At 33.1% G+C, this 22,183-nt stretch overlaps 1 protein-coding gene across 1 annotated transcript in view; it reads left to right on the plus strand.

Annotated features, from left to right (window-relative positions):
* The first annotated feature begins 1,029 nt into the window (after window positions 1-1,029).
* The window catches only part of LOC145749437 (uncharacterized), a 38,027-nt gene continuing 16,873 nt past the window's right edge, over window positions 1,030-22,183 (plus strand). The window contains exons 1-45 of the mRNA XM_082565201.1: window positions 1,030-1,142; window positions 1,485-1,603; window positions 1,952-2,044; window positions 2,718-2,853; window positions 3,248-3,358; window positions 3,825-3,886; window positions 4,039-4,187; window positions 4,734-4,808; window positions 4,893-5,044; window positions 5,684-5,862; window positions 6,520-6,658; window positions 6,891-7,039; window positions 7,396-7,503; window positions 8,217-8,367; window positions 8,688-8,804; window positions 9,131-9,183; window positions 9,375-9,559; window positions 9,911-10,015; window positions 10,214-10,356; window positions 10,713-10,897; window positions 11,044-11,194; window positions 11,425-11,460; window positions 11,568-11,600; window positions 12,014-12,141; window positions 12,250-12,369; window positions 12,893-13,034; window positions 13,562-13,672; window positions 14,294-14,367; window positions 14,484-14,644; window positions 15,068-15,154; window positions 15,552-15,703; window positions 16,021-16,214; window positions 16,618-16,759; window positions 17,030-17,181; window positions 17,397-17,507; window positions 18,010-18,178; window positions 18,313-18,534; window positions 18,689-18,940; window positions 19,130-19,390; window positions 19,707-19,922; window positions 20,290-20,407; window positions 20,776-20,883; window positions 21,200-21,298; window positions 21,463-21,577; window positions 21,927-22,082. Coding sequence (XP_082421327.1) covers window positions 1,079-1,142; window positions 1,485-1,603; window positions 1,952-2,044; window positions 2,718-2,853; window positions 3,248-3,358; window positions 3,825-3,886; window positions 4,039-4,187; window positions 4,734-4,808; window positions 4,893-5,044; window positions 5,684-5,862; window positions 6,520-6,658; window positions 6,891-7,039; window positions 7,396-7,503; window positions 8,217-8,367; window positions 8,688-8,804; window positions 9,131-9,183; window positions 9,375-9,559; window positions 9,911-10,015; window positions 10,214-10,356; window positions 10,713-10,897; window positions 11,044-11,194; window positions 11,425-11,460; window positions 11,568-11,600; window positions 12,014-12,141; window positions 12,250-12,369; window positions 12,893-13,034; window positions 13,562-13,672; window positions 14,294-14,367; window positions 14,484-14,644; window positions 15,068-15,154; window positions 15,552-15,703; window positions 16,021-16,214; window positions 16,618-16,759; window positions 17,030-17,181; window positions 17,397-17,507; window positions 18,010-18,178; window positions 18,313-18,534; window positions 18,689-18,940; window positions 19,130-19,390; window positions 19,707-19,922; window positions 20,290-20,407; window positions 20,776-20,883; window positions 21,200-21,298; window positions 21,463-21,577; window positions 21,927-22,082 — 5,985 coding nt within the window. The 5' untranslated portion in view covers window positions 1,030-1,078. The remainder of the gene's footprint in view (window positions 1,143-1,484; window positions 1,604-1,951; window positions 2,045-2,717; window positions 2,854-3,247; window positions 3,359-3,824; window positions 3,887-4,038; window positions 4,188-4,733; window positions 4,809-4,892; window positions 5,045-5,683; window positions 5,863-6,519; window positions 6,659-6,890; window positions 7,040-7,395; window positions 7,504-8,216; window positions 8,368-8,687; window positions 8,805-9,130; window positions 9,184-9,374; window positions 9,560-9,910; window positions 10,016-10,213; window positions 10,357-10,712; window positions 10,898-11,043; window positions 11,195-11,424; window positions 11,461-11,567; window positions 11,601-12,013; window positions 12,142-12,249; window positions 12,370-12,892; window positions 13,035-13,561; window positions 13,673-14,293; window positions 14,368-14,483; window positions 14,645-15,067; window positions 15,155-15,551; window positions 15,704-16,020; window positions 16,215-16,617; window positions 16,760-17,029; window positions 17,182-17,396; window positions 17,508-18,009; window positions 18,179-18,312; window positions 18,535-18,688; window positions 18,941-19,129; window positions 19,391-19,706; window positions 19,923-20,289; window positions 20,408-20,775; window positions 20,884-21,199; window positions 21,299-21,462; window positions 21,578-21,926; window positions 22,083-22,183) is intronic.

The raw sequence follows: 22,183 nt of genomic DNA on the forward strand, positions 1-22,183 counted from the left end.
TCGCGTGATTTTGCTAAATATTGTCACGTATACCTTACTGGTTTGGCGTTCTTTAATATTGCTATAAAAATAACTAATTAATTCAAATATTGTTATTTTAAAGTACTTTTTTTATTAGCTTAAATTAAGTTTGTTAGCGATAATATGGTATCCTGTAAATTATGTATAAATATTTAATAATTTTAGCATGTTTTAAATCATGAATTTTTCGTTTTTTTTATTTCTGCATCGATGTTTTATTTAATATTGCCTTTCTCTGACTTTTATTAAAGTGTGAAAAAAGGGTTTTAAAGAAAAGTTTTAAGTTAAGGTTGTTCGGTTGTTTTTGTGAATGTTGAATCTGTGGTACAATTATAACTATAGCTGGTGTCTGGACGATGTAAAATTTAAACATTGTTAATTAGACATTGTTAATTACATTAAGAGTTTTATTTGAAGTAAAATTGTAAAACAAAATTGTTGTCAGTTTGTAATTTATACCGCTTCGTTTAAATAAAATAATTTAAATACAATTAGCTTTTATGTTAAATTTAAAAGAAGGCGTCCGAAATTCACAGGTGTTGGTTGTTGTCAAAGTTAAATATTTGAAAATAAGACAAAAGAGCGAAAGCGTTTTCCTCTGTAATTTGATAAAAACGTTAAAAAAAAAAAACACAAAAAAAATCGATTCTTTATTTAAATTTGTAAAAAAATAAACTCTGTATACCCGTTTAATACAAAAATAAACTTATAATAATATTAAGAAAACGAAATAACAAACCGTGTTTTTTTTAAAATTAATATAAACAGAGTTGATGAAAAGAAAGGGAAATATTAATGTAACTTTGCACCATTGGAAATATGTCGAAGTGTTTTTATATTATAAGAGAAAGGCTCCGCTACACAAAAGTAAATGTATTGGGTTCTGTTGTTTGATTTCAACGCAGTTAAAGAGGCGTTGTTATATATAGATTGTATTAACATAGAAAGCAGAAGGGGTGCTCACGTTTTTAGGAAATTTTAAAAGTTAAAATTTTGTTGTATTTTAGATTCTTTTAATTTAAAAATTTACTTTAAACAAACTAATGTCGTTTTAATTATGTGGTTGATCTTTGCTTTGCTGTTGTTATCGGGGCATCAGGTTTTAGCCCAAAATGGAACAGGTTTGAAATTAAGTTATTTTAAAAATTAAGTTTTATTTTTACAATTTTGAATTTACATCTAATGTCATTTAAAAAATGTTTATTCTCGATGTGAAACGGTCAACTTTACGGCCTAAACATAGAGTAACATCAGTTACCCCGACACAGTCTCGAGTTGACTGTGGCAGTTTGGGATATTATAAATTATATTTGTCCGATAATTACGCTGCTGATTAAGTGCTGGCTTAGCAGAAGTTTATATCTTTTATAGCGCACTACTTAAGAGTGTTACAAAACGAAAGCATTGGGAATCGAACCTAATATCTTTTGTTGTGGGTTATATTAATTATTTGTTTATAATAGAAACATCGGATTGCCCTTCTAACCAAGTCCTCAACGATTTGAGTGGTTCGCTTACATTTGAAGACACCACAACTAGCTATTCTGTATGCTCATGGTCGATTGAGGTTGACCAAGGAAAGGTAAACTAAACATGTTGTTTTGCAAACGGTTAATTTTTAGCTGTCTTTAAACATTTGCAAAATTTTTTTAACTTTACCGCTAAGCCAAAATGGCGACTTTTTAAACGGGTACCGAAGACGAAAAGAGATACGCGGGGACAGAATAGAAAAACGAGGCTAAATTTTTTTACGTTAGTTAGTTGGTATTATTAAATATTGTTAATAAAATTTAGAAAAAAATGTCTTTAATATAAATAAATAAAATAATATAATGAGGACAAACTACGAAAAACTTTATTCTTGTTAGGGGATTTTGCGCACGTGTGATTTTTAAACTTAACAAAAAATAATTTTTTGGTTATTTTTCAGTTGATCGTCTTTAACTTTGATTCCCTGAACTTACCAAACGATTGCAATGTTTACATGAAAGTGTACGATGGTTTGTCGGACTTTACCAATCAGGTTTGTGAATAAGAATTTTAATGTTTTTCATGGTTTTTATAAATTTAACCAGCAGCATTGTGTAATGGTCAGCCTGTCTGGAAAGTAGGGCAGCGTGCACGCACAAGATTTTTTTCGTTAAAAAAAATGCACGCCTGAAATTGACGTTTTGCACGCCTGGCTTTAAAAGTAAATACAAAGTTAATGGTGAATACACTAACATAAATCCCGTGGCATGCGTAGACCGAAAATTTTAATACGCATGCACGCGCGGTCACGCCGATTTTTACGCTTGCACGCACGAGATCTCGTCGAAAACTGCCCTACTTTCCAGACTGGATGGTCAGAACACTTGGTTTAACTATATGAGTTCCTGGGGTCGATCTTTTTTGCTTTCATGCTGTAGCGTCATTAAGTAAGATGTAAACCGGCAGCTTGGTGTAGCGGTAAGAACACTTGCTACACCACCATGAGGTCGTGGGTTTAATCCCCACTGCTGTCATGCTGTAGTAACTTTTGCTGGCCCAGCACTTAATAAGCTAATAGTCAGTTTAATTATTGGGCATTTATAATCAATTATTCAAAACTGCCAAAAACAACCCAAGACTGGGTCGAGGTAACAAATGTCTATGTTTAGGCTGTGAAGTCGACCTTCTTACATCGAGGATAAATAAATATAAACAAATTTTTTTAGTATCTTGGTGGAAACATCTGTGGGACGACCTTACCCGGGAGTTTCGAGTCAACTACCAACGTTGTTACGATCACTTATACAACATTTGGGGGTAATGCCAATGGATACGGCTTTGGAATCAGTTACACAACTACAGGTTAATTAAATTAATTTGGATCATTTTTATAAATTCTTGTTGGTTTCTAATTACTATAAAACTAGGTTTTAGAAATATTGTATCTTAGAATATTTTTACTTTCAATGTGGAAAGGTTGACTTCACGACCTTTCACGACCTTTGACTCCGACCCAGTCTCGAGTTACCTTATCTATAATTGCTCAATAAATAAGCTGTAAATTAAGTATTGGCTCAGCAGTAGTTTGCATCATTTACAGTGACTTACTCAAGAGCTCTACAGCATGAAAGCAGTGGGGATTAAATCCACGACCTCATGGTGGTGTAGCAAGAGTTCTGACCACTACACCACCCTGCCAGTTATTTAAAACTAATAGGTTAATGATTTTGTATGAAATATTTGTTTTAACTTTTAGACGATTGCCTCGATACTGAGTTCAGATGTTTTGACGGAACCTGTATCGATTCTGCGATGGAGTGTGACGGAATGGACAACTGTGGTGACTTCTCCGATGAAATGGAGTGCGGTGAGTTTATCCTCAATGCTGGGGTTAACTCGAAAAATGAAATTAACTTTGTTAACCTTATTTAAATGTGCAATCAAATACCAACTGTTAAAATCAAACCCAGGATTTTACAGCTTAATTAAAAATGCTACAACATGCCAGTAGTTAGAACCAAACTCAGGACCTTAGGTTTTACTCAAGAATGCTACAAAATGCCATCAGTTGGAATTAAACTCTACCCTTAGGTTTTACTTAAGCTGCAACATGCTAGCTATTTCATTTAAACCTAAGACTTGCGTCCTAAACCTACAACATGTTATTAGGAATTTTTTTTCGGGCTAAATTTACTTATTTGTGCTGCAATTTACTAGAGTTAAAATGTAGGTTCAAGTTTTTGGGTCTTAACATTTTAAGGCACATAAAAGTAGTTTATGAATGTTTTACTTTGGAGGGAATTCCTTCTATAATGTTTAAACCTTATTTTTAGCCCAACCTAACACTGAGAATTCTGAATGTGGAAAGAATAATTTTGTTTCCAATTTTGGACCTGTGAGTAATTTCTTTTTAGCACAAACTTGTAGAATTTGATACTTACAGTTAGTTTAAACAAGGTTCAAAATAATGTTCAAATATTTAATTATTGTTTTTACTAGCCACAGATAATTTTTATTTTTCTAAATTGTTTTTTTTTGTTCACACAGCGTCCAAGAATTGTTGGAGGATTTTATTCGGATATTTGGCCGTGGCAAGTCCAAGTTGCATCGGAATGTTCCGCAACCCGATGTGGAGGAACGATCGTGGGTGAAAGATGGATTCTAACTGCTGCAAGTTGCTTGAGTAGAGCACACAGGTAACAACTTGTCCTTTATTGAATAATTTTATCCCTTGACCCAGTCTTAGGTTAATCCTATATAATGTTCTTTTTTATATTACTCCAACCCAGTCTTAAATTTTACTGGTTTAAGTTATTATTGGTCTTATGATCTCAATGTGGGAAAGTCGACTTCATGACTTAAACATAGAGTAACATCAGTTACTCCGACCCAGTCTCGAATTGCCTGCGGTAGTTTGGGATATTATAGATTATAATTGCCCGAAAGTTGAGTTGCTGATTAAGTGCTGGCTCAACAGGAGTTCATACCGTTTATAGCGCCTTACTAAAGGGTGCTACAGCATAAGAGTAGTAAGGATCGAACTCAGGACTTTACGTAGTGTAGCAAGTGACTACTACACCATGCTGCCAGTAATATTACCCCAACCCAGTCCCAACTTGACTTAAAGATGCCATCCCAACCTAGTCTTAAGTTGCACAAGTACAAAGTAATATTCTAATGTATTTTCTAAATTTTTTGATTTTGTTCTTATTCAAAAATTAAAGTTTTATTTCAATTTTTAGCACAAGATTTTCTGTCCAACAACTTGAACAAATATTTTCTCAGGCTGTTTACTACCATCCTGACTTCAATGAATAGTAAGATTTGTTTTACATTACTTAAGTATCAAAAAAGATAAAATTTATTGACACCAATATTAATGTGAAATTTTAAATTTTTAGTGATATTTTGTCTGGTAATGATGTTGCGATGGTTTTGCTTGAGAAGAGTTTAACTTTTAATGAAAATATTCGACCAATATGCCTTCCTGCCCAGGATGACCCTTTGCCTGCAGCTGGCACTTTATGTGTTGCTGTTGGAAGGGGAACTATAAGTAAGTTCAATTTATTCATTTGTTAACGGGTTTAAATTTTAAACCACAATAATTATCATGAGTTTCATAAAGTCGTGTTATTCAACTATTGTTGGGATTTATATTGGATTGTTTGTTTTTTAGTTTTAATGTTTGAGTTCTTTTGGTTGGGTTTACAAATCCACGAAAGGTTTAATAAAAAGTCAATATTAGCAAGTACCGGCAGCATGGTGTAATGGTAAGAACACTTGCTACACCACACATGAAGTCGTGGGTTCAATCCCCACTGCTCTCATGCTGTAGCGCCCTTGAGTAAGGTGTTATAAACGGTATGAACTCCCGCTGAGCCAATACTTAATCAGCAGCTCAATTATTATGTAATTATAATCAATTATAATCTAAACTGCCAAAGTCAACTCGAGACTGGGTTGGGATAACTGATGTTACTATATGTTTAAGTCGTGCATTCAACTTTTCCACATCGAGGATAAAGATATAAACAAAAAAAGTGTACTTAAAAAATACTAATATTTAAAAATACTTTTTTAGTGCAAGTCTTTAACAAAATAATTTTTCTAATAATAAAGTTTGAAAGATTATCACTCTTTTAATAATTTAATGTAAAATAATGTTATTATTTAAATTATAATAACTTTTTAGATCCCGATGTAACAAATTTTTATGGATTTTCGCTGTTGCAAGTTCGAATCCCGATCCAGGAGAGCGAGACATGTTTAGGATCACTAAATAACCTCCATGTCCTCCAAGGAACCTTGAATCAAACGGCGACTCCTGGGAATCAATTCTGTGCTGGAGGAGACGGAAGAGGATTCTGTGATGTAAGTTTAATGTGGATTTCAAGGTTTTAGGTTTGATTCCCACTACTGGCTTTTTTTCACTTAATTTTAGTAGACTAAAGGTTTTAAGTTTGATTCTCACTGCTGGCATTTTGAAGCTGCCTTAACTTCTAGGGGGTTTTGGTTTTAATTCTCATTGCTGACATTGTTGATTTTCTAAGTTTATCTAAGGTTTTGAGTTTAAGTCCCACTTCTGGCATTTAATAATTTGATTTAAGATTCACTTTTTAACAGTTGCATGTTGTAGGATCTTTTTAGTAGACCCAGATGTTTTGGGTTCAACTTCTACTACGGCATGTTGTAGAATGTTATAGCAACTTTTAAGGTTTTGGGTTTGATTCTCACTGCTGTCATGTTGTAAAATTCTTTAAGTAAACTGGAGGTTCTAAGTTTAAATCCAACTATCAGCAAGTGGCAGCATTTTTGCAAGTGGCAGCATACAATAATCATTTAATTTTTTAAAATTATCCACATTTTTGTAAAGATATGAGTTAGGTTCACTTTTAAGGCAGTAGACCTGGGTTTAGGTTCTAATTGCCACTTTTGTGTTTGTTTTCATTGCATAAGTCAGCAGAGATAAATAAATAAAACAAGGTTAATAAACTAGAATAAGGTAAGCTAATACATTTATAAATATAGGGGGATTATGGTGGTCCACTGATCTGTTTGTTGGATGGAGTTACCTGGTTTCAAGTTGGGATTGGTTCTTATGGTTTATGTGGAAGGGAGGCAACTTTTTTCACCAAAGTTGCCAGTTACAAAGATTGGATCGATGGTTGTAAGTTAGTTTATATCACAAAAAATATGGTTCTACACTGGTTAATGACATTTTTTTAATTATAATTGATTGATAACTAATCTACTAATTGGTTTTTGGCTTAGTAGAAGTTCATGCAATTATAGTGCCTTAGCATGGGAGCCCTGGGATCCAAACTCAGGAGCTTATGTGTTCTAACTACTACACTAGACTGCCAGTTAAGTTACAATAAATTTTTAAAATGATTTTTTAGACTTGGGAATGGATTTGGTTGCTTCAACTCAATGTGGGGAAAGTTTTACTTCGGAAAGTGGTCGATTGTCGCCACCTAATTGGTTGGTTCTACAGAGTTCAACGTACGGTGTTGAATGCCAGTGGACAATTACAGTTCCTGATACTAAGGTTTGAGTTACATAAGAGTCATATCTTGGGTTTGATCCCCACTGATCTCATGCTGTAGTGCCTTAAGTAAGTCACTATAAACAGTATGAGCTTCTGCTAAGTCAGCACTTGATAAGCAGCTCAATTATCAGGCAATTATTACCTATAATATCCCAAACTGGCAAAGGCAACTTGAGACTGGGTCGGCATAACTGATGTTACTCTATGTTTAGGTTGTGAAGTCAACATTACCACATCGAGGATAAAGATGTAAAAAAAAAAGGAAAAAAAATTTTTAGCTTTTGGTGAATTTTTGAATTATGTTTTATCTTATTATTATTTTATTTCTTGATTAATTCCATTGTTCTAAATTTTAGTTGATTGTGATTGAATTTGAAGCTTTATATTTTACACAAATTGGAGACTCAGCGTGCAATTCAAACTACTTAAGAGTTTACGATGGACCTACTGAAGCATCACCTCTGGTGAGTTTAAGTTATTTGTTGCTACTTTGCTTGTTGTACCATTAGACCAAAAATTATTTGTTTATTGTTTTTACATGGTTGTGTTACTCTTGTACTTGCACCACCCACAATTATTAAATGAACAAAATTTGACATTACTTTGTAACACTATAACAGCATAGCAGTGGGAATCAAACCCAATAACTTGTGTCTAGCGAAAAGCAATATTTCAGCACCATACTGCTACAATATAATATTTAAAGAATGATAGCACGGAATTGTTTTTTTTTGTTCACTTGTTCGATTCTTCAAAAACTGTTTTTTTTTTGTGATTCCCGCTAATTGTCTCTCGTACTGTATGGTCCTAGCTAATTCTCTCTTGTACTTTGCAGTCCTAGCTAATTCTCTCTTGTACTTTGCAGTCCTCGCTAATTCTTTCTCATACTGTATGGTCCTAGCTAATTCTCTCTTGTACTTTACATTCCTTGCTAATTCTCTCTTGTACTTTACAGTCCTCGCTAATTCTCTCTTGTACTTTGCAGTCCTCGCTAATTCTCTCTTGTACTTTGCAGTCCTCGCTAATTCTCTCTTGTACTTTACATTCCTCGCTAATTCTCTCTTGTACTTTACATTCCTCGCTAATTCTCTCTTGTACTTTACAGTCCTAAGATTTTCTGAGAAAAAGTAATCTGTTTTTTATTTAACCTTGGTTAAGTTCTTTTTTGTTTGTTTAGTATTTGGGCCGAGGTTTCTGTGGTTCAAGTCCACCCAGGGATTTTATCGGGTCAACAAACTCAGCTTTTATTGAATATAAAACCTTTGGTTTGTTGTATAACTACATAAGCAGACGAAAAACAGGATTCCAATTAAGTTGGCGATCTGAAGGTGATTAATTTATTATAAAAACATTTCCATTTATCTTAAATTTTAATAGTTTTCAAATTAACAACAATAAAGTCAAATATTAAGAAGGTTACACAAAGTTTTTTCTGCGTGGTGTAGTGGTAAGAACACTTTGCTACACATAAGGTCGTGGGTTCAATCCCCACTGCTCTCATGCTGTAGCGCTTTTAAGCAAGGCGCTATAAACGGTATAAATCCCTGCTAAGCCAGCACTTTAAGTCGCGCATTTGACCTTACCACATAAAGGATAAAGATATATACAAAAATTTTATATTGAAGTTGTTTTATTTAATATATTGCAGACAAATGTGCAACTACTGAATTTCAATGTTTTGATGGAGCTTGTATTGGCACTGACCTGGTTTGCGACGGGAACTTTGATTGCTCAGATTCCAGTGATGAAGTGTCGTGCCCGATCGGTTAATTGCTTTGTTTTTTGTTAATTTATAAACATAGAGTAACATTTGTAACCTTAACCCAGTCTTACGTTGTTTTTACCAGTTTTAGATTTTATTAATTATAATTGTCTGTTATCTAATTAGCTAATTGCTAGTTGTTGAATTAGTTTCTGGGCTTCACCTTACTTAAGGGCACTATGACTTAGAAGCAGTGAGCAGTGAGAAAACCCAGGACCTTATGTATTAATGACAAGAGCTTTTTCAATATACCACACAAATGACAGTAATTTTTTACGTAGTGTAAATTATTTAACACATTTTCACAATCTTTAAATTGTTTTTGTTAGATGCTGGAACTACTAGTTGTGGAAAACCACAAATTCCTCCGGAATTTAAATGGGTTCGTGTTTATAAAATATTGTAGAAGAATTTACAATTTTATTTAATTATTTAATTTTAATATTTTTAAGTTAGATTAAAATGGATATTTTAATATACCATGTTTAATTACCTAAACATAACTGCAAAGTTTGATATTTATAAAAGAAAACCATAATTCATTTTTTGTTAAAATTAATTTTATTTTTTCAGCACCAAAGAATAGTTGGAGGCAACGAGGTTGTGAACGGAAGTTGGCCATGGCACGTTTTGTTGGTGGATGCTTTCTTCAATTATGACAATTCCTTTTTTAACCTGGATACTCTATGTAGTGGAACTATCTTAGCCGAGAACCTGATTCTAACATCAGCTCACTGTGTTAACAATTTCATCTCAAAGTAAGTTAAAAGTTTTGTTAAAAAATCTAATATTAAAAACCTAAAGTTTTGGTTAGTGTTGGCATTACAAAAATTGTTTTAACTCTGAGGTTGTGGGTTTGATTCTCACTGCAGAACTTCTATAGCATTTTTAATTGGGGTTGTTGGTTTAATTCTAGCTTTTAGCTTTGTATTTTAAAGGACTAACGTTTTCGGGTTTTATGTTTAATCTTTTAATGGCATGTTTTCTTTAAAATTTATACCTAATTTTTACAAAGCAACTTCTATCAATATACACTTGCGTAAAGGTAAAAATAGTTTTTTATTTAAATGTTTTGTATTTTTTAAATTTAAAATTATATTTTTATTTAGTCCACAAGGGTTAAGGGTTCTGGCTGGAAAGTTTAATATTTTGGCAAACGAAACTCACGAGCAAGTACGAGAAGTTGATGAAGTTCTTCAACATCCTTCTTACAAGTTAGTTATTAAATTAAGCATAATTAGTAAACGGGGTGGCAGCATGGTTAAGTGATCAGAACACTTCGTACACTAAATGAGTTCGTGGGTTCAATCCCCACCTTCCCACATCGAAGATAAATAGATGTAACAAAAAAAAATATATTTTGTTGTTTATTTTTAATGGCAATCATATAATTTAAACACTTTTATTTTTAGTTCTGTTACTTTGGTGAACAACATTGCTTTGGTTCACTTATCTGAGCCTCTGGTATTCAGTGACAATATTGACGCAGTTTGCATCCAGGAAAACGTTGATCATGTCGGCACAACTTGTGTTGCCACAGGGTGGGGATTTGAAAGTAAGTTTTAAATATTTTTTTGTATTTATTTATCCTTGATGTAAAGGGTTGACTGCACAACTTAAACATAGAGTAACAACAGTTACTCCAACCCAGTCTCGAGTTGCCTGTGGCAGTTTGGGATATTATAGATTATAATTGCCCGGTAATTAAGCTGCTGATTAGGTGCTGGCTCAGCAGGAGACCGTTATAGCAACTTACCTAAGGGCGCTACAGCTTGAGAGCAGTGGGGATTAAACCCAGAATCTAAGTTCTAACTCAAAATATTATTTAAAATTCTTAACATAAAAAACTTTCAATAACAACAAAACTCCTTCTTACATTTTATGAGTTTTCACCAAGTATTTAAACTCTAGCTCGACAATCGTATGAATATGTTCAACCCCCCACCCACAACTTAAGACAAGTGATTCTGCCGGTCCAGGACAGGGAAACTTGCCAAACAGCTTACACTGAGGTGTTTGGTACTAATAGGGTTCTGCCGGAATCACAACTTTGTGCCGGAAAGAAATACGTTGGGGGCGGAGTTGGAGAGTGTAAGGTAAAATATTTTTAATTTTTTTTTCTTTTTTAAATTAAATATTTAACATTAAGCTTAAAATTTTTTTTAAATTAAATATTAAACATAAAGCTTGATGTTTTTTTTTAATTTTTTTTTTTCTTGTATTAAACTAATTTATGTTAAAGGGTGACACAGGAGGCCCCCTAGTGTGCTTCGTCGATCAAAAATGGGTTCAACTTGGGGTCATATCTGTAGGTCATGCCCTTGGATGTGGGGTCGAAGGTCGACTTGGGTTTTACGCAAATGTGTCGAGTTACATTCCATGGGTCAACGATTGTAAGTTTAATTTAGTTTATCTTTATCCTCGATGTGGGAAAGTAAACTTCTACCTAAACATAAAGTAACATTAGTTATACCTCGGTCCAGTCTCGAGTTGACTTTAGCAGTTTGGGATGTTATTTATAATTGCTTGATAACTAAGCTGCTGATTGGTTTTTGGTTTTATTTTTTGAAATAGACAAAAATTAAAATTAAATGGGATGATTTAAAAAAAAAATTTCTTTTAGATATTGCTGGAACATCTACAACTACAACTGAACCTGGTTTGTTATTTAGTTAATGTTTTTAACCAAGTATATTGGCGAGGATAGAAATTGAAATTTTTATTTTAAAATATTTGATTTTTTTGAACAAATTTTTTTTGTTACAGAGCCAGATGAGATGGCAACAGAAGTTGATGCAGGTTTAATTTATTTTTAATTTTTCATTCTAATAAACAAAAAACATCATTACTTTAAAATGGTTTTCATTTGATTAATCTTTTTTATATATCTTTATCCTCGATGTGGGAAGGTCGAATGTGCGACTTAAACATAGAGTAACATCAGTTACTCTGACCCAGTCTTAAGTTGCCTGTGGCAGTTTGGGATATTATAGATTATAATTGCCCGATAATTAAGCTGCTGATTAAGTGCTGGCTCAGCAAGATCTTATACCGTTTATAATGCCTTACACAAGGGTGCTACAGCATGAAAGCAGCGGTGATCAAACCCAGTACCTTATGTGGTAAAGCAAGGTGTTTTAACCACTACGTTGCGCTGCCAGTCTTGAACTTTCTTAAACTCTGAATGAGTTGAAAATTGTTTTAACTCCTAGTAACAATGGATGCGTGCAATGGGGGATCAACAATTACTTCAGAAAGCTCGGCAATTAATTTTGACTCAAGTTTATTTAACTCAACTTTCTTGTATTGTGAGTGGAGAATTGAAGTGCCACAAGGACAGGTTCTTGAAAGTTTTAATATTCTAAAAACCACAGCTTCTGATAAACTTAAATGTTAATTTTCTGATCACAATAAAATTTGTTGTTATAAATTTTGATTTTCTTTTTAGCTCATCAACTTTCAGTTTAATACTTTTGATGTGAAAGCCGGCGAATTTTTTACGAGTTTTGATTGTCAAAGCCACTACCTTTCCGTTTCTGAAAGTTTTGTAAACACCTCAAGCAACCAGGTGAAATACAATTTCAGGATGTTTAATGTTTTACCCTTTTAAATTTTTAAGTTGTTTTAATTTGTATACTGAAACTTGAAATAATATTTACTATCTATACAATGTAATATTACAACTTCTTTATATTTAATTATATTTGGTTTTAACTTCTTTTTACTTTTTACGAATTAACTGTTGTGTTTTTATGCATACCAATCATCAGCGTGGTGTAGTAGTCAGAACACTTGTTACACCCCACATGAGGTGCTTAGTTCCATCTCCAGTGATCTTGCACTGTAGCACCTCGAGTAAGGCGCTATAAACGGTATGAACTCCTGCTGAGCCAGCTCTTAATCAGCAGCCTAATTATCAGGCAATTAAATTCTATAATATCCCAAACTGCCACAGACAACTTAAGACTGGGTCAAAGTAACTGATGTTACTCTATGTTTGGATCATGAAGTTAACCTTCCCACATCGAGGATAAAGATATAAAGAAAAAAAATAAAAATAAACAACTATAAATTTAAATTTATAATTTCAGGCTGTAAAGAATTATTGCTCGCTTAATTTGCCTCGAAACTTTGAGTCTGCCACAAACACCTTAACTTTAAGATATTCAAGCTCTCCAAGTATCAATAGCTTTTCCCAATTTGGTAAATTTGATGTTCAGTGGAGCACTGTAGGTAAGTCAGTTATTAAGATTAACTAACAAGCAGCCAATACTACAAATAAAAGTGTGAATACTGATAATATAACTGAGTATAGTTGACAATATATATATGTGTTCAAATTTAGGCCTACATAATAAAATAAATTGCTATTTTTGGTGCGTATATAAATTATGACCGGCAACGTGTAGAGAAGTGGTAAAACACTTGCTACACCACCATGAGGTCGTGGGTTTAATCCCCACTGCTCTCATGCTGTAGCGCCCTTGAGTAAGGCGTTATAAATGGTACAACCTCCTGTTAAGTCAGCACTTAATCAGCAGCATAATTATTGGGCAATTAGAATCTATAATATCCCAAACTGCCACAGGCAACTGGAGACTGGGTTGGAGTAACTGATGTTACTTTATGTTTAAGTCGCACATTCAACTTTCCCACATCGAGGATAAAAATATATACAAAAAAAACTATACTACAACATTTAAAAATGTTTTAGTTTTTTAAATAACTAATTTTTAAAATGTTGAATTGTTTTGAATTAGATGATTGTGCAGCCACTGAGTTCAGATGTAAAAGTGGGACATGTATTCCTAGTGAGGAAAAATGCAACAACGTGAACGATTGTGAAGATAACAGCGATGAAATTGAATGCGGTAAAAATATTTAAATATTGGTTGCTGGTAATATTTGGTGTGGTGGTTTAAATGGTTCTTATTTAAGGGTACAACACTATTTTACTGTAATAAACACCAGTAACAGTTACAGAGATACCAAAATTATAACACCAGTATATTAAACACCAATTTATTAAAAACCAATTTATTAAACACCAATTTATTAAACACCAATTTATCAAACACCAATTTATTAAACACTAATTTATTAAACACCAATTTATCAAACACCAATTTATCAAACACCGATTTATTAAACACCAATTTATTAAACACCAATTTATCAAACACCAATTTATTAAACACGAATTTATAAACACCAATTTATGAAACACCAATTTATCAAACACCGATTTATTAAACACCAATTTATTAAACACCAATTTAATAAACACCAATTTATTAAACACCAATTTAATAAACACCAATTTATTAAACACCAATTTATCAAACACAAATTTAATAAACACCAATTTATTAAACACCAATTTATCAAACACCAATTTAATAAACACCAATTTATCAAACACCAATATATTTAACATTAAATAAAATGAAAAAACAAACAAAGGCCAAGTTTAAAAACACCATTTTTTATAGTTTTTGACCCAACCACTCCAGATGCTGGTTATGCTGAATGTGGAAAAACTGGAATTGCTCCGACTTTTGGTCCCGTGAGTAAATTTTTTTTACTTTTGTTTTTAAAATATCTCAAATTTAGGTTTAAAAAAAAACTAAGCTTAGCAAAAAGTTTGTAAAAAAGTTAAATTATTTGGCAACTCTGTTTTAGTCTCCCCGAATTATCGGTGGAAGCCCTGCAGAATTCGGAACGTGGCCATGGCATGTTAAGATCGGGTTGTATCGGTGTACACCTACTGGTATTTGTTCGGGGTCAATTCTAAGTGAAAGATGGATCTTAACTTCGGCCAGTTGTGTTGCAGATGTTGATCCGTGAGTTAGACTTTTTGTTTGAACATTTGATTTGTGTTCCTTCCAGCTTTAACATAGAGTAACAGTTGTTACCTCAACTTAATCTCGAGTTGACTGTGGCAGTTTGGGATATTAATGATTATAATTACCCTGTAATTAAACTGCTGATTAAGTGCTGGCTTAGCAGAAGTTTATACTGTTTATAGCACCTTACTTAAGGGCGTAACAGCATAAAAGCAGTGGGGATCAAACCTAGGACCTTATGTGCTGAAGTCAAGTGTTTTGACTACTACATCATGCCTTCAATTTCAGTGAAGTTTTAATATTTAATAAGTATTTACTGCATAGACATAATGTTTAAATTAAACACAATTGCCATTACTATATTGTTATCTTGTTTGTTGACACATACTTAATATAAACATTAACTTAAATTATTTACAGAACACGATTGTTTGTGAATTATGGTTCAACTTTTTCAAGTTTTCTTTTGGTTGCAAGCGTCCATGTTCACCAGGATTTCAATGAAGGGTGAATGCTTAATAAACTTTAAATAAACAAATGTATGAGTTAAATTATTTTAATAGATGAAGTTTGACTTTACAGCCTAAACATTGAGTAACAAACATCAGTTACCTCGTCCCAGTCTCGAGTTGACTTTAGCAGTTTGGGATATTATAGATTATAATTGCTCGATAATTACGCTACTGATTAAATGCTGACTCAGCAGTAGTTTATAACATTTATAGTGCCTTACTTAATGGCGCTACAGCATAAGAGCAGTGGGGATCGAACCCGGAAACTCATGTAGTAAAACCAAAGATTTTGACAACTCTCGATTCTAACAGTGCTAGCCAATGTAAATACCCAACCTTTTAAGCGAATAACCATGATATTGATTGTTAATTATTGCAACAATACTTTGTAGGGATGTAAAGAGTGGGAATGACATCGCTCTGCTCCAACTCCGGGATGAGTTAACTTTCACTGAGGACGTCCGACCAGTTTGTCTTCCATCTCAAGGTCAAGATCTTTCTGCTAGTGGGGTGATCTGTATTGCAAGTGGGGTACCAGAAGGAAGTAAGTATTGAGTATTTGTTGGTTATCTTTTGTATAACATTTATATAATAGAGCTTATGGATGATATATATACATGTTCAATTTACATGTGTCTAATTTATAGGCCTAGAAAATAAATAAAACTGCCATTTGTGGTGCACGGGTAAATTATTGTGAGCAAATATTGTTTGAGAGTTGTGACTATATTACAACAATTTTAATCCCTAAAAAGTATGAATATCATTAAAAACTTTGCAAAGGGAAAAAATATTTTTTTAATAACCGAAAATAAATAAAAACTAAAATTAAAAAATGGTTTTTACCCTAAATTTTTATAGATTTTCTTTTCTCCCCATTTGGAAGTACGATCAGTCCATTTTTAGACCACGTTCGACTTCCTTTGATCGATGATGCTTCCTGTTTAAATGTTTTGAACTCAATAAACACCCTGCAAGGAGTTAGTAACATAACTACTTTCCCAAGCAACCAATTTTGTGCTGGAGATTTACTCGGTGGAGTGGGGGCATGTGATGTGAGTTGAGTTAGAGTGTTCTAGTTATCTACACCTAGAATAAATCTATTTGGATTAAAATTGATTAACTTTATCCTTATCTTGTATATTTTTAATTGTGATGTAGGAAAGTTGACTTTACAACCTAAAGATCAAATAACATTTGTTACCCCGACCCTGTCTCGAGTTACCTTTGGCAGTTAGGGATATTATTATTTTAATTGCCCGATAATTAAGCTGCTTATGAAGTGCTGGCTTAGCATGAGTTTATATCATTTTTATTAATTTTTATATAAGTAGTGTAGCTATAAAGCAATAGAAATTGAACCCAGGTTCTTGTGTAGTTTGATTTATATTTATTTTAAACTTTACATTTGTTAAAACTTACGCAAATTTGATTTTCAAACATTTTAATACATTTCAGGCCGATTATGGAGGTCCATTGGTGTGTGCCATAGATTTGGCTTGGGTTCAGGTTGGACTTGGATCTTATGGGTTATGTGGTTTGCCAGATCAACCAACTTTCTTCACTAAATTAGCAAACTATATTGATTGGATCGAAAATAGTAAGATTTGTACATTTACAATTTGTGTGTTAAAACCAAGATTTGTGTGTTAAAAACCTTTTGCATTTGAAAAGGTTTTTTTAAATTTATCCTTGATGTGGGAAGGTCGACTTCACGGCCTAAACATAGAGAAACAATAGTTACGTCGGTCGAGTCTCAAGTTGGCTTTAAAATATTAAGATTATTGATTATATAATAAGTAAGCTCCTGATTGTTTTTTCTGACTCAGCTTTTATTTAAGGTTGCTACATAATTTTTTATTATTTTTAGTTCAAAATACGACCCCTGACCCAACCCCAAGTACAAACTTATGTGGGGGTGACTCAACTGACCCAAGTGGGGCTATTTTTTCCCCCAATTACCCCTTGAGTACGTACCCTATATCTGTTATATGTCAATGGACAATCACTGTTGCTGAAGAGGTAAGATTCTGTTTTTAAAAATTTTTTTAAAACTTGAGAAACTTTGTTTATTTATTTAAAAGGTTTTGGGTTTGATCCCTGCTGTCACTGTGTGTTAGCTTCTTTAATAAAGGCATTTTATTTGGTTTGTAAATTGCAGCATTGTTATTGAATATACTCTATTTATTATACATGCAAACTAATTTTAACTTATTTTTATTAAATTTGTGTTTCAGAGAATCCAGTTGAACTTTATAGATTTTGATTTATTAAACTCCTTGTTTTCTGGAAGTTGTCTTCATTATGTTGCTATCTATGAAGGTACAGAGGTCACAGCTTCCAACTTGGTATGTTTAAAGTTTGTCTTTTTATCGATATTTAAATCATAAAAGGGGGTTTTGGTGTAAGCTTTTAAACAACCAGGATAGTGGTATAGTGGTCAGAACACACTACATAAGGTCCTGGGTTCAATCCCCAGTGATCCCATAGTGTAGCGCAGTTGAGTAAGGCGCTATAAAAGGTCCAAACTCCTGCCAAGCGAATACCTACTTAGCAGATTAATTTTAATCACTATTATCCTAAACTGCCAAAGGCCACTTAGGACTGGGTTGGGGTAACAAATGTTTAGGTCATGAAGTCGACCTTCTTATATCGAGGATAAAGATATATTTGGAAAAATATATATTTATTAATTATTATCTAAGAGTGTAAAGCATTTAAGATATCTGTTAACTTAAGGTTAAATGGCGAATAGTGTGGCTTTGATGTGGTTTAATCTTTTTTTTGCATTTATATATTTTGTTTAAGTTAATACAAGGTGTAAACAAATTAAATTATTTCAATTTTTAGATTAAACTTTCTTGCGGTGAAAACTCCACGGCAACTGAATCGATATTCTCTGAATCCAGTTCAGTCACCGTTGTTTTTAACGCTTCAATTCCAGTTACTCCGTTTGGGTCAACTTTCACTTCAGCCAAGGGTTTTAGACTTAATTATGTTGGGGTCGGGGCCACTACAGGTTAGTTTATTTTTCACCCTTTTTTTAATATTGTTTTATTCTTTCCTAAAAAGACCACACACGTTTTGTTGAACTAATAAATTTTAAATAAATTAAAATATTTTTTTTGTTTTCAAACTTGATGTACTTTGTAGCTACCACAACTGCAACACCAACGACAAATGAAACTACTACTGTGTCGAATGAAACTGCTACGACACCTGCGACAGAAGACGCTACTACTACGACACCTGCGACAGAAGACACTTCTACTACAACACCTGCAACAGAAGAAACCACTACTACAACACCTGCGACAACCACGGCTTCAACTACAACACCAGCCACCACAACTGTTGCAGATACTTTGGACAGTCGTAAGAAACATTTTGTTGATTTTAACACTTAACACTTGAGACTGGGTCAGAGTAACTGATGTTACTCTATGTTTAGGTTGAGTTTGGGCCCACATCAAGTATATATAAATGCAATAAAATATATATGTCGCTTTAAAATTATAAATTTATTTAGGAGTGACTGTAGAGCTTGGTAGCACAGCAATCAATATCAGAATCGCGGAGATTCCAGAGTCCCTGGAAAGACAAATCAACAGAGAGTGTACTCTGACCATTAATGTGAACGATATTGATTATTTCGTGGAATGTGCCATATTACCATCCAACCTGCTAATAACTGGGCTCGAAAGATTAACTTTTTACTCAATTTCTTTAAGTCTTTCTGATGGAGATGTTTTGGTTGAATCTATTAGAATTATTGTGACAGGTTTATAATCGGGTTTTAATTTTATTAAATTTAAAAAAATTTAATAAAAGGCATTTATTTAATTTACCTCATATATTCATCTTTTTAGATTTGTTTAAATTAAAAAGTTAGTTTGTAAATACTTTATTTAATTTTGTCTTTTTTTGTTTTCACTTGTTTTAATAAACGAGGACAAATTTATTTTTCTAGCGAGCCAATGTACACGGTCATGCAACAACGGAGCTTGTATTCTTAGTGACGCTGATGGACAGGAAACTTGTGTATGCATGAGCGGTTTTGCCCTTGAGACCTCCGATACGACCTCTGACCAAGGGTCACTCACATGTTTTGATATTGATGAATGTGAGACGGTGACTTGTCAGGAGAACTCTTATTGTCAGAATATTGCCGGAGGTTTTGAGTGTATTTGTGACAACGGGTTTGAACTCGACATTCTTGGGAGTTGCTCAAGTAAGTTTTCTTATTATTATTAATAACATGTTGGTATTTATGTGAAAACATTTTTAGTAATTAGTGTAATAGTGATTTTACAATCTTAAAATACCTTTTATTATCTTTACTTTGGTGTAATGTTAAAGTTTTATTATTGCTCTAAAAACTCTAAACTACAGACCTAGAATATTAATCTTGTGCAGTGTAAGTTATTATATTAAAAACATAAATTAATTAAACATGGAGTTAAAATGCCAAAGAAATTAGGACTTGTTTTTCCAACAACTAAATTCAATTCTGATTATGTTAACTTGTTACCCTTTATTTCCTCCAGTTGCCAACTGCACCGCTGCATTTTCCTCCATCTGTGAGAATGGAGGATTCTGTGTTCCAGGATTGATCCCAACTTGCGAGTGTACCCCATCTTACACCGGACCTTTCTGCGAGACTGAGTTGGATCCCTGCCTCTCTTTTCCATGCCAGAACTTTGGAACTTGTAACAACTTGGGGAGTGGAGTATTCAGTTGTACTTGCCTCAGCACTTTTACAGGTTTATCTTAAATATATTTAACTTTAACAAAGGTTCTGACCTTTTTAACTTGTCTGATATATTCTATTGAAATATTTTGCTTTATTTTTGTAACTAATTTTGTAAACTTACTTTTTTTTGAAACGGTACAAACTTCTATTGAGGCAACACTTGATTAGCAGCATAGTTACCCCGCAATTATAATCCATAATACCTCAAACTGGCACAGGCAATTGAAGATTGGGTTGGGATAACTGATGTTACTCTATGTTTAAGTCGTAACAGCGACCTTTCCGCATCAAGGATAAAATTAATATAAATTAGCTATAAAACAAACCTACCTTCAGTACTTGATAAGTATTTCAAATAACATGTTTAACTATTTTAGGTGACACTTGTAGTGAGGATGTAAATGAATGTGAAGCAGCAACAAATGATTGCCAGGAAAACTCAGAATGTGTCAACACAGTGGGAAGTTATGAATGCAACTGCAACACTGGGTTCAGGTAGTTATATTATTTTAGATATACCATTACCAACCCAGGCTTAGTCTTGTAGCATCAACATAGAGTAACATCAGTTACCCCGACCCAAGCTTGAGTTGCTTTGATTATAATTGCCTGATAATTAAGCTGCTGATTAAGTGTTGACTTAGCAGAAGTTCGTACCATTTAAAGCATCTTACTCAAGGGTGCTATAGCATAAGAGCTGTGGGGATCGAATCCAGGACCTCATATAGTGAAGCCAAGTGTTCTAACCACTACACCACGCTGAATGCAATGCCATTAAAGTGGTTGGGGTAAATTTTAAATATCTTATGTTTTATGCTTATTGGGCTAACCGTGTGACAAACTTGTGGTTTAACTTATAACAGGGGGGATGGAAGGGTGAGATGTTATAGAGTTAGGTTGTATTCTTATGGAGAGGAAGAGGGCGACACCATGCTTCCAATTGGAGATGATGTGAGATCACAAACTATCAAGTAAGATTCAATTTGTTTTCCTGTTGAAATTTCTTTGTACTGCAAGATTTGTGGAAAAAATTTTTGCTTATTATATTTCATAATTGGATTGTTGTGAATAATATTTAAAATAAAACAATATATTTATTACCTAATTTTTTTTGTACTTTAGGTTTTGAAAGAAATCCCTGCTTTTAGCATATTTTAAATTCAAATTTTGTAAATAATAAATTTAACAAAAGAACATATTTGTATTTTAAAATGTTTTATAGATGTTTTATTACAAATGAAACCTGCTTAAGTAAGAATGACGAGTTTAATTATTAAAATGTTTTAGTTTACCGTTCCCGATGCCGTTTGGTGAAAGAACTTACTCAGTCATGCATGTTATCTCTAATGGTTTGATCTCAGTTGGTCCTGGAAGCTCTTTTGTCAGGTTGGTTAATTTGTTTTATTTTACCTAATTTATTTGTAGGGCAGTGGGGATCAAACCCTAAACCCTTAAAAGTGGCAAAATTGTCTTTAAAAACTTTAAAATTTGTTTTTTATTTTTATATTTTCTTTTTGAATTTTGTATTTTAACATTAAATAATCTTTCAGGTATTTGTACCAACCTTGGGGTGAGGGTTTTGGGTTATTTCAATTCCCCCTGATTGCCCCGTTCTGGGACGACTTTCACCCAAATGAAGGAAACACTGGAAGGGTTTTCTATCAGGTTTGTTTAAAAATATTTTTTGTTTTTTTGGGTTTTAGAACTGATATTTTGTAGCAATTTTGAGTTAGACAAAGGTCTGGGGGTTCTATTCCCACTGCTATCATGTTGTAGCATTTTTGAGTTAGACCCAAGATCCTGGGATTAATTCCCACTGCTTGCATGTTGTAGCATCAAAGTACTTTAAGTTCAGCTCTTGTTGCTATAATTAACACATAGGCCTAATTTATCAATTCATAAATAATAATGTTAAATTATAGACAAGGTAATAATAATTCAGCCCGACTATCTGTTAAAACAATTGGAAAAAGTTTTTTGGCGGGGTTTAAACGAATTTAATTTTTTCCCTTAGGTTTATGACACTATGTCTACAACTCTCACAACAGAAGGAGAAGCGTTGATCGCCAGTGTTGCCAGCAGAATTGGTGACGGTTTTAATCCAAGATTTGTTCTCAAAGTTACCTGGAGTGAAGTGGAGATGCATTACTGGTACTATAACCAGGGATTTGTAAGTTTTGTTCAAAATATAACTTGTTTTTAATAGGTTATAATTATCTAAAAAAGATAAAAAATTTTTTAATGTTGATATTTTGGATTACAATTAGTTTT

Source organism: Corella eumyota, chromosome 4, assembly GCF_963082875.1.
Source record: "Corella eumyota chromosome 4, kaCorEumy4.1, whole genome shotgun sequence".
Taxonomy (NCBI): domain Eukaryota; kingdom Metazoa; phylum Chordata; class Ascidiacea; order Phlebobranchia; family Corellidae; genus Corella; species Corella eumyota.